Source organism: Anomaloglossus baeobatrachus, chromosome 10 (assembly GCF_048569485.1).
Source record: "Anomaloglossus baeobatrachus isolate aAnoBae1 chromosome 10, aAnoBae1.hap1, whole genome shotgun sequence".
Lineage (NCBI taxonomy): Eukaryota > Metazoa > Chordata > Amphibia > Anura > Aromobatidae > Anomaloglossus > Anomaloglossus baeobatrachus.
Window position 1 is genome coordinate 110,094,737 of NC_134362.1, and position 13,167 is coordinate 110,107,903.

General features: G+C 48.3%; 1 protein-coding gene across 1 annotated transcript in view; it reads right to left on the reverse strand.

Moving 5' to 3' along the window:
• LOC142254504 (solute carrier family 13 member 1-like) overlaps positions 1 to 13,167 on the reverse strand; it is a 244,630-nt gene that overhangs the window by 47,077 nt on the left and 184,386 nt on the right. Inside the window, exons 12-14 of the mRNA XM_075325593.1 lie at positions 11,914 to 12,014; positions 10,893 to 11,020; positions 9,956 to 10,117 (exon numbers count right to left, since the gene is read on the reverse strand). Coding sequence (XP_075181708.1) covers positions 9,956 to 10,117; positions 10,893 to 11,020; positions 11,914 to 12,014 — 391 coding nt within the window. The remainder of the gene's footprint in view (positions 1 to 9,955; positions 10,118 to 10,892; positions 11,021 to 11,913; positions 12,015 to 13,167) is intronic.

Sequence of the window (13,167 nt, forward strand, 5' to 3'; positions counted from 1 at the left end):
ACTTTCTGTGAAAGACGAAACAAGGAAACCTCCCTAAGAGGCTCAAAGGGGGGTTTCTGCAAGGCCGTGAGGACCAAATTGAGGTCCCAGGGATCCAAGGGCCGCCGGTAAGGCGGAATGATGTGAGACGCGCCCTGCATGAAGGTGCTGATCTGAGCCAGCCGGGCGATACGCCGCTGGAACAGCACTGACAGAGCCGAGACTTGTCCCTTGAGAGAATTGAGGGACAGTCCTAGCTGCAGACCGGACTGTAAAAAGGACAGAAGGGTCGGTAAGGAAAAAGGCCAAGGAGCATGGCCGGAAGAGCGACACCAAGACAGGAACATTTTCCAAGTCCTGTGATAGATCTTGGCCGAGGAAGACTTCCGGGCCCGAGTCATAGTGGAAATGACTTCAGGAGGAATTCCAGAAGCCGTCAAGATCCAGGACTCAAGAGCCACGCCGTCAATCTGAGAGCCGCAGAATTCTGGCGGAAAAACGGACCTTGTGAGAGAAGGTCTGGACGGTCCGGAAGGTGCCACAGCACCTCTACGGACAGATGGAGCAGGTCTGGATACCAGGCTCGCCTGGGCCAGTCCGGAGCAATGAGTATGACCCGACGGCCCTCCATTCTGATCTTGCGCAGGACTCTGGGCAAGAGAGCTAGAGGGGGAAACATGTAGGACAGACAAAACTGGGACCAGTCCTGAACCAGAGCGTCCGCTGCGAAGGCCTGAGGATCGTGGGAGCGAGCCACGTAAATCGGAACCTTGTTGTTGTGACGGGATGCCATTAGGTCCTCCGTCCATTGAAAGATGCGTTGCACTTCCAACATTGCCAGGCGGCTGCGTGTCCCGCCCTGGTGATTGATGTAGGCAACCACTGTCGCGTTGTCTGACTGGACTCGGATGTGTTTGCCCGCCAATAGGTGGTGAAAAGCTAGGAGAGCCAGGAGCACGGCTCTGGTTTCCAGCACATTGATCGAGAGGGCTGACTCGGACGGAGTCCAAGTGCCCTGAGCTCGGTGGTGGAGACATACCGCTCCCCAGCCGGATAGACTGGCATCCGTGGTGAGGATCACCCAGGACGGAGCCAGGAAGGAGCGTCCCTGAGACAGAGAGAGGGGCCGAAGCCACCACTGAAGAGAGCTCCTGGTCCGTGGCAACAGAGCCACTAACCTGTGCAAGGAGGAAGGCTGCTTGTCCCAACAGCGGAGAATGTCCAGCTGCAGAGGATGCAGATGGAACTGGGCACAGGAAACAGCCTCCATTGACGCCACCATCTGACCCAGCACCTGCATCAGGTGCCTGATGGAATAACGGCGGGGTCTCAGCAGAGAGCGCACCACTAACTGGAGGGACTGCTGTTTGATCAAGGGCAACTTCACAAGTGCCGGCAGAGTCTCGAACTGCATCCCTAGGTACGTGAGCCTCTGGGTCGGAGTCAGAGTGGATTTGGGAAGATTGGCCAGCCACCCGAATTGGGCTAGAGTGGCGAGAGTGAGCGAGACACTCCGCTGACAGTCTGCGCTGGATGAAGCCTTGACTAGAAGGTCGTCCAGGTAAGGAATCACTGCCAACCCTTGGAGGTGCAGAACCGCAATCACTGCTGCCATGACCTTGGTGAATACCCGAGGGGCCGTGGCTAACCCGAAGGGGAGAGCCACAAATTGGAAATGTTCCTCTCCGATTGCAAAACGTAGCCAACGCTGGTGAGAAACTGCAATTGGCACGTGCAGATAGGCATCTCTGATGTCGATGGATGCCAGGAAATCCCCTTGGGTCACTGAGGCAATGACTGACCGCAGAGATTCCATGCGAAAATGCCGCACCTGAACATGCTTGTTGAGAAACTTGAGATCCAGGATGGGCCGGAAGGAACCGTCCTTTTTGGGGACTAGGAAGAGATTTGAGTAGAAACCTCTGAACCGTTCCCGGGCGGGAACCGGTACAATTACTCCGTTGGCCTGCAAGGATGCCACGGCCTGAGCGAAGGCGGCGGCCTTGGAACAGGGGGGAGTTGACAGAAAAAATCTGTTTGGCGGGCTGGAAGAGAATTCTATCCTGCAGCCGTGGGAGATGACATCCCGCACCCACTGATCGGAGACGTGTTGAAACCAAGCGTCTCCAAAGTGGGAGAGCCTGCCACCGACTAAGGACGTTGCTGGCGCGGACAGATAGTCAAGAGGAGGCTGCCTTAGTGGCAGCAGCTCCTGCGGTCTTCTGTGGACGCGCCTTTGTGTGCCAGTTGGATTTTTGGTCCTTGGCTGAGTTAGTGGACGAGGCCGAGGGCTTAGAGGACGACCAGTTGGAGGAACGAAAGGAACGAAACCTCGACTGGTTCCTACCCTGGACAGGTTTCCTGGTCTTGGTTTGTGGCATGGAAGTACTCTTCCCGCCAGTAGCTTCCTTAATAATTTCATCCAGTTGTTCACCGAACAGCCTGGACCCAGCAAAAGGGAGCCCAGCAAGGTACTTCTTTGAAGAAGCATCTGCCTTCCACTCTCGAAGCCACAAGATCCTGCGGATAGCGAGGGAATTAGCCGAAGCCACCGCAGTGCGGTGAGCAGCCTCCAGCATGGCATAGGATGAAAAAGCGGAAGCTTGGGAAGTTAAGGCAACCATTTCGGGCATAGATTCCCTGAGGAAGCAGGGATGGCTTTGAGAGCCCACACTGCTGCAAAAGATGGGGAGAACGAGGCCCCTGCTGCCTCATATACAGATTTGGCCAGAAGGTCAACCTGGCGGTCAGTAGAATCCTTAAGAGAGGTGCCATCAGCCACTGATACAACAGTCCGGGCTGAGAGTCTAGACACCGGGGGGTCTACCTTTGGTGAATGAGCCCACTCCTTGACCACCTCAGGTGGAAAAGGAAAACGGTCATCAGAACCACACTTTGGGAAGCGTTTGTCAGGACAGGCCCTAGGCTTTGTCACAGCGGCCTGTGAACTGGAGTGGTTAAAGAACACACTCTTTGTCCTTTTAGGCAGGGTAAACTGGTGCTTTTCTGCCAGAGAGGGTTGCTCCTCTGATACTGGCGGATTGAGGTCCAGTACCGAATTAAAGGACGCAATGAAATCACTAACATCTGAGTCACTTTCGGACAGATCAATGGGGCACATGGAGGTAGCCTCTGAGCCCCCTGTAAGGGCATCCTTCTCATCCGGCGAGTCAGCTTCTGAAACAGAGCCGCGGGACAAGGAAGGGGAGGGAGCCCTACGTCTCCTCTTAGGAGGACGGGGTCTGGGACCAGATGAAGAGTCCTCTGTGAGCTTCGCTGAGAGAGCCCTAGCAGCAGAGGCGCCCTGAGAAGGGGGCTGATGCATGTTCAGCAAAGTCCGGGACAGCTGTCCCATGGAGTCAGCAAAAGACTGGGAGATTGACCTAGAGAGGGATTCTACCCAAGCCGGGGGTTCAGCCACCGGAGCCGGAGCAGCCGGAGGGACCACTGTGGGTGCGATTCCAGGCTGAGGCATTGTCAGGTTAGAGCAGGCATCACAATGTGGATATGTGCTCGGTTCAGGCAGCACGAGCTTACATGCAGTGCATACTGAGTACAGCCTTGCAGCCTTGCTCCTCGTGTGAGACATGCTGCTGGAGTGGGGGCTCTGAGCCAGAATGACCCCCAGAGAGTATATAAGAAGGTCCACAACCGGAGGTTGTGGCTTACCAGACCGTTTGTGTGCCCTCCAGATCCCACAGCCCGGACCCCCAAGCAGCTTAGCAGGAATGCTGCAGCCAGCGCTGATCCAGAGAAAAAACGCTGATAAAATGGCGCCGGAGCGAGGAGAGGGGGCGGGACCTGCTCTGAGAGCGGGATCTGGAGAGCCAAGGAGATTTACAGGGGAGGGGACATGTACTCAGAGAGGAGTGTCCCTCCCCTGTGCCGAACGGCCGCTGGACGGAGCCGCACTGTCCCTCTGCATGATTGACATGCAAGGGCAGTGAAATCGAAAGTAGGCCTCCGGCGAAGCCGGGGCCTAAATTTGAGCGATGCGGCCGGCGCGCAGGCACCATCGGCGCGGTTCTCAGGCGACAGGCAGAGAACCAGCCGGAAATGTCAGAAAAGTTACACAGCACACTCTCCCACCATAATAAAGTACAGGGACCCCCAGAATATAAACGTCTCAGGTACTTAGCTTGCTGAGACGCAGGGTTCTAAGTCCCTGGGGATGAGTGCTCCATCCAGCAGGATCCTGAAGGGCTGCGGATGGAGACCGGTCTCCTGCAAAGCATGGAGGACCGTGCTGGCTCCCACTTCAAGCCAGAGCCCGAGGGATGGTGAAGGAGCGCGGCATGTAAGGCTCCAGCCTTGGAATCAACCTTAACAGCACCGCCGACACAGTGGGGTGAGAAGGGATATGCCGGGGGTCCAGGCTTGGACCCGCTTTTCTTCAAACTCTTTCCAAAAATCAGATGAGAATGCATGTGTGGATGTATGCCTCCTGAACACAAAGCAATGAACTGGCTAGATCCGGTTCTCCAGGGGGTGTATAGGCTCAGAGGGAGGAGCTACACTTTTTAGTGTAGTACTTTGTGTGTCCTCCGGAGGCAGAAGCTATACACCCAATGTCTGGGTCTCCCATAGGAACGATAAAGAAAAAGCAAAGTGCACACATAGCCTATAACTGCACATAGGGGAAGGTTGGATAGCTTCTCCTTCTTTGCTATTGAGAAAGATAATGCATCCACTAGAGGTGGTAAAAGGATGAAAAATCTAGCTTTGAGAGAAGCTTATTATTCTTACACTAAAAACAAATTTCCAGAAGGTATGAACTATAGAAATGATTTATATTATATATATATTGAATAAAAAGAAAAAAAAGTAAAAATTCCCTTTTTTTCTCTCTCACCATTGTGTTCAGTCACACAGTTCGTTGCAATTATAATGAGATTAAATATGACTTGCTCTATGTCGTTGCTAAAATATTATTAACGGTACTTTATATGTGTGTGTGTGTGTGTGTGTGTGTGTGTGTGTGTGTGTGTGTGTGTTGGACGTTAACCCCTTAGAGACCTATGACGTACTGGGTACGTTATGGCTCCCTGGTACTTAAGGACCCATGACGTACCCTGTACGTCATGGCGAAATCGCAGCCCCGGTGGCTGCGATCGCTGCAAATACCTTAGATTCGAGGAGGAGGGGACCTCAGGAGGGGTGGTGTCTCCTCCCCGGAACTACGGAGGCTGTGATTAGCTGAGCGGCGTTCGTCAGTAAATCACAGCAACTAATGTTTCAGTCATTGAAAATCGCTGAAACATCGAAATCCAGCCAAGATCAGGGCAGCTGTAGCCCTGATCATTGGCTGGAGCTGGGTGACCTGTGTTTCACCCGCCCCCAGCTCTGATTGGAGAGATTGGTCACAAGGCAGGTCTCTCCAATCACTGTGGATCTGGGGCCGGAGACCGCCCCCTCAGCTTCATTCCGGCATCTGTGGAAGGTGAGTGGAGCTGCTGACCCATTACTACAGGATGGGGACAAAGTGCGCACATTACTATGAGATGGGGATAAGGCTGGAGACATTACTATAGTATTGGGACATTATAAGGATGGGCACAATACTATTAGATGGGGACATTATTACTATAGTATGGGGACATTAGGATAGGGACTAGGATGGGCACATTACTATAGGATGGGGACAAGATGGGCACAGTACTATAGGATGGGGACATTACTACAGGATGGGGACAAGGTGGGCACATTACTGTAGGATAGGGACATTACTACAAGGGGACAAGGATGGGAAACATTACTATAGAATAGGGATAATGCTGGGGATATTACTATAGGGTGGGGACAAGGTTGGCACATTACTAAAGGATGGGCACATTACTATAGAATGGGGACAGTACTATAGGATGGGGACATTGCTACAAGGGGACAAGGATGGGGAACATTACTATAAGATTGGGGACATTACTATAGGATGGGGACAAGGATGAACACATTACTATAGGATGGGGACAAGGATGAACACATAACTATAACATGGGGACAAGGATGAACACATTACTGCAAAATGGGGACAAGGATGGGGAACATTACTTTAGGATGGGGACAAGGATGAACACATAACTATAACATGGGGACAAGGATGAACACATTACTGCAAAATGGGGACAAGGATGGGGAACATTACTATAAGATTGGGGACATTACTATAGGATGGGGACAAGGATGAACACATTACTATAGGATGGGGACAAGGATGAACACATAACTATAACATGGGGACAAGGATGAACACATTACTGCAAAATGGGGACAAGGATGGGGAACATTACTTTAGGATGGGGACAAGGATGAGCACATTACTGTGGGATGGGGACTAGGATGGGGCACATAACTACAAGGGGACAAGGATGAGCACATTACTGTGGGATGGGGCACAATACTACAAGGGGACAAGGATGGGCACGTTACAACAATATGGGGAACATTACTAAAAGATGTTGGTCAAAATTTCTATATAGTGCTAATTGTAAGACTATTAGTTACAAGAAAGGGATAAAATGTAAAAAAAAAGGTTTATATTTAAACAAAGAATGTGCACGTTTGCTATAATGAACAAGTGAAAATGTTGAAAATCAGTGATCCCAAGGTGTGTAAAAAAAAAAAATAAAATATATATATATTATATATGGTACCAATAAAAATGTCACTTTGTCCTGCAAAGAATGCGGCCCCCCAAATTATTTTTTTTCCTCTGTGCAGCCCATACACCCAGCCGAGTTTGAGACCCCTGGTCTAGAGCTTGCTAAAAATGTTAGCCTATGATTAAGAACACTCTTTTGCGTCGGAAACGCGTCAGGGTCTTCTAAATATGGATGGACTTTTTTAAAATTATGTGACAATAAAGAAAAGAAATTATTTTACGTTGGATGTGCCAATAAACTTCCTTCAAGTCAAATTATCGTCCACCTGGCGGATTTCATATCGTTGCACTCCGTGGATGTGTGGTGACCTATTTCATTGGGCGGGTCAAGCTTTTCTCCACCTCTTCTGTTAATGTTATTTATAGTACAATATAATGTACAGAAAAAAAAGATGGATAGAGCTATATACCAGGATGGAGGACAAAGATACAAGCATGGGATGGGAAAGCTGGGTGCTGAGGGAAATAGGCTATTTCCCTCAGCACCCAGCTTTCCCATGATTTGCTATACATTTTTCCCTCAGCACTCAGCTTTCCCATGCTCGGATATCCCTCAGAACCCAGATTTCATATATTCTGATATCTATCTTGTCCTCAGCGCCCAGCTGATGCGGAGTCACACACCCATGCTCTGCTATACATCTTTCTCTTAGCACTCAACTTTCCCATGTTTTGCTATACATCTTTCCCTCACCACTCATCTTTCTCATACTCTGATATCAAGGGCAAGCTGCGAGCTGAGGGAAAGTTGTATAGCAGAGCACTGGAAACCTGGGTGCTGAGGACAAGATGGATATCAGAACATGGAATGCTGGGTACTGAGGGAAAAAGGGATATCGCAGCATGGGAAAGCTGGGTGATGAGGGAAAGAGCCAAGTGTCAGCGTAATCATCATGTACCTCAAGGGGGAATCCCCGGTCCTAATTTTGCACCGGGGCCCATCGAACTCTAGTTACGCCACTGATACCAATGTCAAGCAGGTAACATCTCTGTATGAAGTCACCTGCTTGCCTGTGATTGGTATAGTGCAGAGCGCTCCTAGCGCGTGCTGCGCCGCAAATGAATCAAGTGTAGTAAAGCCCTGACGGCACCGGCCCCTGCATAGTAACGCGATCGTCTCGGGGTCTACGGGTCTGCAGGCCACAACAAGCAGTTAAGAGAAAATAGGGAATGGAGGAAAGGTGAGAAGATTTTTTTTTTTTTTTGTGTATGTCAAGAACGGCATAATAGGGAACCAGGATGAGGACTCGAGACATTGTTACTTGGGCACAATGCTACAGGGATAGGCACAATGCTACAAGGATGGGCACAATGCTACAAGGATGGGCACAATGCTACTGGGCACATTACTACTGGGCACAAAGATGGGCACATTATTACTGGACACAAGGATGGGCACATTACTACTGGGCACAAGAAAGCTAAATATTTACCAATAAAATGCTTTTTTACATATAAACGTAACAAAAAAGTGCAGGTTTGTTTTAATAAACAAGCAAAAAATGTTCACAAAAAGTGATCCAAAAGTGTATAGAAGAAAATACATGGAATCACTAAAATGTCACTTGGCCCTGCAAAGAATGCGGCCCCCCCCCCCCCAAATATTTTTTTTTCTATGTGCGGCCCATACACCCAGCCGAGTTTGAGACCCCTGCTGTAGACTGACTACTTTACATTGTATCAAAGTGTCATACCTTCAGTGTTATCCCATGAAAAGATATAATAAAAAAGATTTACAAAAATGGAAGGGGTGTACTGACGTTTGTGAAATATTGTAGCTACACGGTGTAAACATGTTTGCTAAAAGATGGTAGTCCAATGGGACTTCACAAAACATTTTTCCCCCACATAAAAGTACCGTATTTTTCGCTTTATAAGACGCACCTGATTATAAGATGCACCCCCAAATTTGGTGAAGGAAGAGAATTTTTTAATAAATAGGGTACGTGTTATAATGCCAGTGTCCGTCTAACAAATCATATAGGGTATATGTCCCTCATAGCCCCCCCATCCTAAAATTAGCCCGCTTAATCTGGATATGGCCACCTTATATTGAATATAGCCCCCTTGTACTGGCACACATCCCCCAGTGATGCCACATGTCCCCTATGGCTGGCACACATCCTCTATGGCTGGCACACGGCCCCTGTGGCTGGCACACGGCCCCCTGTGGCTGGCACACGGCCCCCTGTGGCTGGCACACGGCCCCCTAAGGCTGGCACACGGCCCCCTAAGGCTGGCACACGGCCCCCTAAGGCTGGCACACGGCCCCCTGTGTTAGATATTGCCCCCATGCTGCTGCTTTTAGTAAAATAAACTCTTTCCTTACCTTCTCCAGCACTGTCTTCCCTCGTGTCTCCCTCCGTGGGGTTGAGCTCCTCCTGTCTCCTGCACTTCCTATTTCCTGATTCTCGGTGCAGTCATGTGATCGGCACAGCAGAGTGACATCTCTGCGTGCATGATCATAGTGGCAGCAGGGAGACCGGGGAGACACGCAGAAGGAGGCAAGTAGAGAGTTTTTTATTTTACTATGGGCAGCAGCATGGGGGCCATAGCTAACACAGGGGTGCATGTGCGATCAAAGGGAGCACAGGCAGCTATAATATGCGCCGCTCCCCCAGCCCGTCACCGCGGTGCGGTTTCAGCACCACGGTGATGAACAGCGGCTGTGCATATTATATGAGCGGGAGCAGGAGATCTCCCGCTGTAGCCTTCCCCAGCTCACTAGCCTCTACCAGCCTCCCTCAGCCTCCAGCACGGCTCCAGAGCTGCCCCCACCTCCCCTGAACCCTGCAGTATATAATCTGTATATTCGGATTATAAGACGCACCCCCTACTTTCCCCCAAAATTTGGGGGAACAAAAGTGCGTCTTATAAAGCGAAAAATACGGTATGTGCACATGACTCCTTTCAAGAGAGTCCGTTCCAAAATTTGCCTGAAAAAATGCTCAGAAAATGCTCGATAGAATGAACATATGCATTTATATGTTAGAAGTTCAGAAACCACTAGTGAATTCTTCATTGAAAAAGAAAAGAAATGACATTCTCACACATCATAAAGGAAAATGGTAGGCCAACTGCGGGGGTCCACTGCCTAACTTGGGGAGTCGGCTGTCAATCAGAATGACGTCCGTGATCCAGTCCTGTCAACAGATCAGAGTTGAAAAGATCCCGACGATCTGTTGACGGGACATGAGCAGAAGCAGGTGAATCGCCGGCAGGAACAGTCTGTGACAGCAGAGATCGGCACCGGACACAATAGGCAAAATTGGCTGTCCAGAACCAGCCATTCCCTTTGAAGATACCCATAATTCTTACCAGCGAAGATAGGATGGGCTGAAATATGGTGATGGTGGCTGGGTTACTTGCCACCTCTGTGACAGAAGTCACCAACAGGCAAACAATCAGTACAATCACCCAGACTGGCAAGCTGCTCAATGGCTCCATCTTCTGCCCAACCCATACTGACAGACCAGACACCTAAAAAAGGAAACTGTCTTTAGAATCGGTACACAGTACAACACAGAGAATACATGCACATTTCTATGGCCATTCTACACCCAATATTAGAAGGTGAAATGTGCTGTTAACTACTTATGCGGGCATCACACGGTACGATCTATCGTACGATCGCACGAGCTATCGTACCCGCCCCCGTCGTTTGTGTGTCACGGGCAAATCGCTGCCCGTGGCGCACAAAGTCGTTAAACCGCCGTCACACGTACTTACCTGCTGAGCGATGTCGCTGTGGGCGGCGAACATCCACTTCCTGAACGGGGTGGGATGTTCGGCGTCACAGCGACGTCGCACAGCGGCCGGCCAATAGAAGCGGAGGGGCGGAGATGAACGGGACGTAAACATCCCGCCCACCTCCTTCCTTCCGCATAGCCGGCGGGAGCCGCGGGACGCAAGAAAGCTGTGTTCATCGTTCCCGGGGTGTCACACGGAGCGATGTGTGCTGCCCCGGGTACGATGAACAACAAGCGCAAAGAAAAATAAACGACTTTTTAAAAATGAACGACGTGTCAACGATAGACGATTTGCGAACGTTCTGAGTCGCACGTAGGCGTCACAAGGGATGACGTCGTGAACGATGCCGGATGTGCGTCACGAAAACCGTGACCCCCGACGACATATCGCACGATAGTCTCGTGTGACGCCCGCATAAGAGTGTGATTGACAAGTCTTTATCATTTTAGAAATATTGCTTTCAGGAAAAAAGTGAGGGTGGAGGATTTATTACTAGATCACTTACTTCACACCCCTTAGCCAGAGCAAAACCGCCTCCAACCAACACCACAATATGCCATGGTATGCATTCTTCAAACTCCTTCCATGTGATCATCGGTGTGGATTCTGCGGTCGCTGACACTTTAGGCTTTTCTGTAATGGAAAAAAAGCAACATAGTTGTGGAAAACCAAGCTACACAAAAAAAAAAAAAAAAAGTTGAAAAAAAATGACAGTAGCTACTCTACCAAATTCCAATGAGACCTACATCGCCTCCCATTCACTGCCATATACTTAAATGTGACAAGTCACAATCCTCTGCTATTCTCTAACAAACAGCAGACAGAAAGCAAAGAGCTCAGTCTTTACACTGTTTATCTTCAGAGTTCATTTACTCTCTCTATTTGGCTATATTCACCATAGTACAATCAATTATAGGTTTTTTTTACCTAGGTATGAAGTCATCTTCAAACCATAGGATAGATAATAATTTGCTGATTCTCCCATGTGAAATGAGAGGAGGTTGACAAAACTCCCCAATGCTCCCATCAATGTCCATGGGAATTCCAGCGATATGTTAGTTTGGCATAATGTAACATTAAATATCTTTTTTCTTTTTTACTTGCCTTTTACGGCTATTGGGCTATAGGTTTCTTTATAATTTAGGTACAAAAAGTAAAAACTTCTACTTGTTCTGGTAATCCATATGTCTCCATTCCACAGTCACGTAAAAATGGGCACCCAATCACTCCGAGTATATCAAAAGGCATACTTTTTTAATCTCAATGGTTAAATGAAAGGAACCCATCACAATGCCTATATCCTGCACATTGTAATTAGTTTAAATAGGTCTAAATTGCATGTATGTAACAAGCCCTGTGATAGTAGCGACACTGCGTGGGAGGAATGCCAGCAGTATGACCGCCACGAGCAGCAAGTGATGATTTCACTATGATATACCATTAATTGCTAAAGCAAGAGGACACCTGTAACAGCCAATCCGTATACAGCACAATTAATAAAATATCCAAAATAGAAGAAAACTTACCTTTTATTCTACAACACCACCAGCTGGGCTTTCTTCCAGGAATTATAAAAAATAAAAAACCAAAGAGAATAGCTGAGGTAGCATCCGATTTATAACCTTTCCTGTTCATGTAAAGAAAATAGACAACAAATAAAAATTACAGAATTAAACATATAACTAGTATTTATATTATATATATATATATATATATTATATATATATATATATATATATATATATATATATATATATATATATATATATATAATCTCCACAGAATATACCATAGACAACTGATAAGTGAGTGTCACTCCAAACGACAACAGGGCTCTGCTGACCACCTTCAGTCAATTTGTGACCTCTATAGGGTTCAATATATGGGTTGCTGGGCCAATCTACTGCAGTTCTGGAAAGAGCAGAATGCCATTACTGTTCTACCACCTGTCCATCAAACTATGGAAACTGTTGGCAGCAATCAGCAAACCCGACCAACATACAAGACTACCAGTTGGGCCTGCACTTATTAGATATTTATAGTTACTTGTGTATATGCCATGAATGATTTCAAGGTATTCCCAGCCTAGATACCCATGGCGCATCCACACGACATAACAAATGTCTGAGACTGGGTCCCCCTTGGAGGTTTCCTTGACTTCCTTAGAAGTAACTAAAGACAACTGCAGATCTGCACGGCCACTTCACCATTCCCACCTCCACTCTGGAGATAGTGTAGGAAATGCCAGAAATGTCTTTAGCGGGAATACCTCACAAAGGTAGACACTATAGGAGGGGAAAAATGCAGTCCTTTCCCACATAACCTAGACGAGTGACTCCAGTTCTCAAACTCCATGATGCTTAAATAACCCCGGCAAAATCCACTGTTTACCGGTTAACCAGGGGTGTTGGAAAAAGATGGTGGGATGACTACACTTTCAAAGTGGTTTTCTCTAATGAGGCAACCCAATTAAGTTGGGAATGCTCCCTTACAGGTATGCAACTAAAGGGTGCTTTACACGCTGCGACATTGCTAGCTATCTCGTTAGCGATGTAACATGCCAGATCGCACATACGATTTGCCGAGATCGCACATAGGTTCTTTTTGTAGCGCCGGTCACATGTGTGATCTCGGCAGATCGTATGTGTGATCTGGCGTGTTACATCGCTAACAAGATCGCTAGCGATGTTGCAGCGTGTAAAGCACCCTTAAAAAAGTCTTTACATAAGATTAAGGTGCAAATGAACATCATAGATAATAAGGAACTATGCAAAATGTAT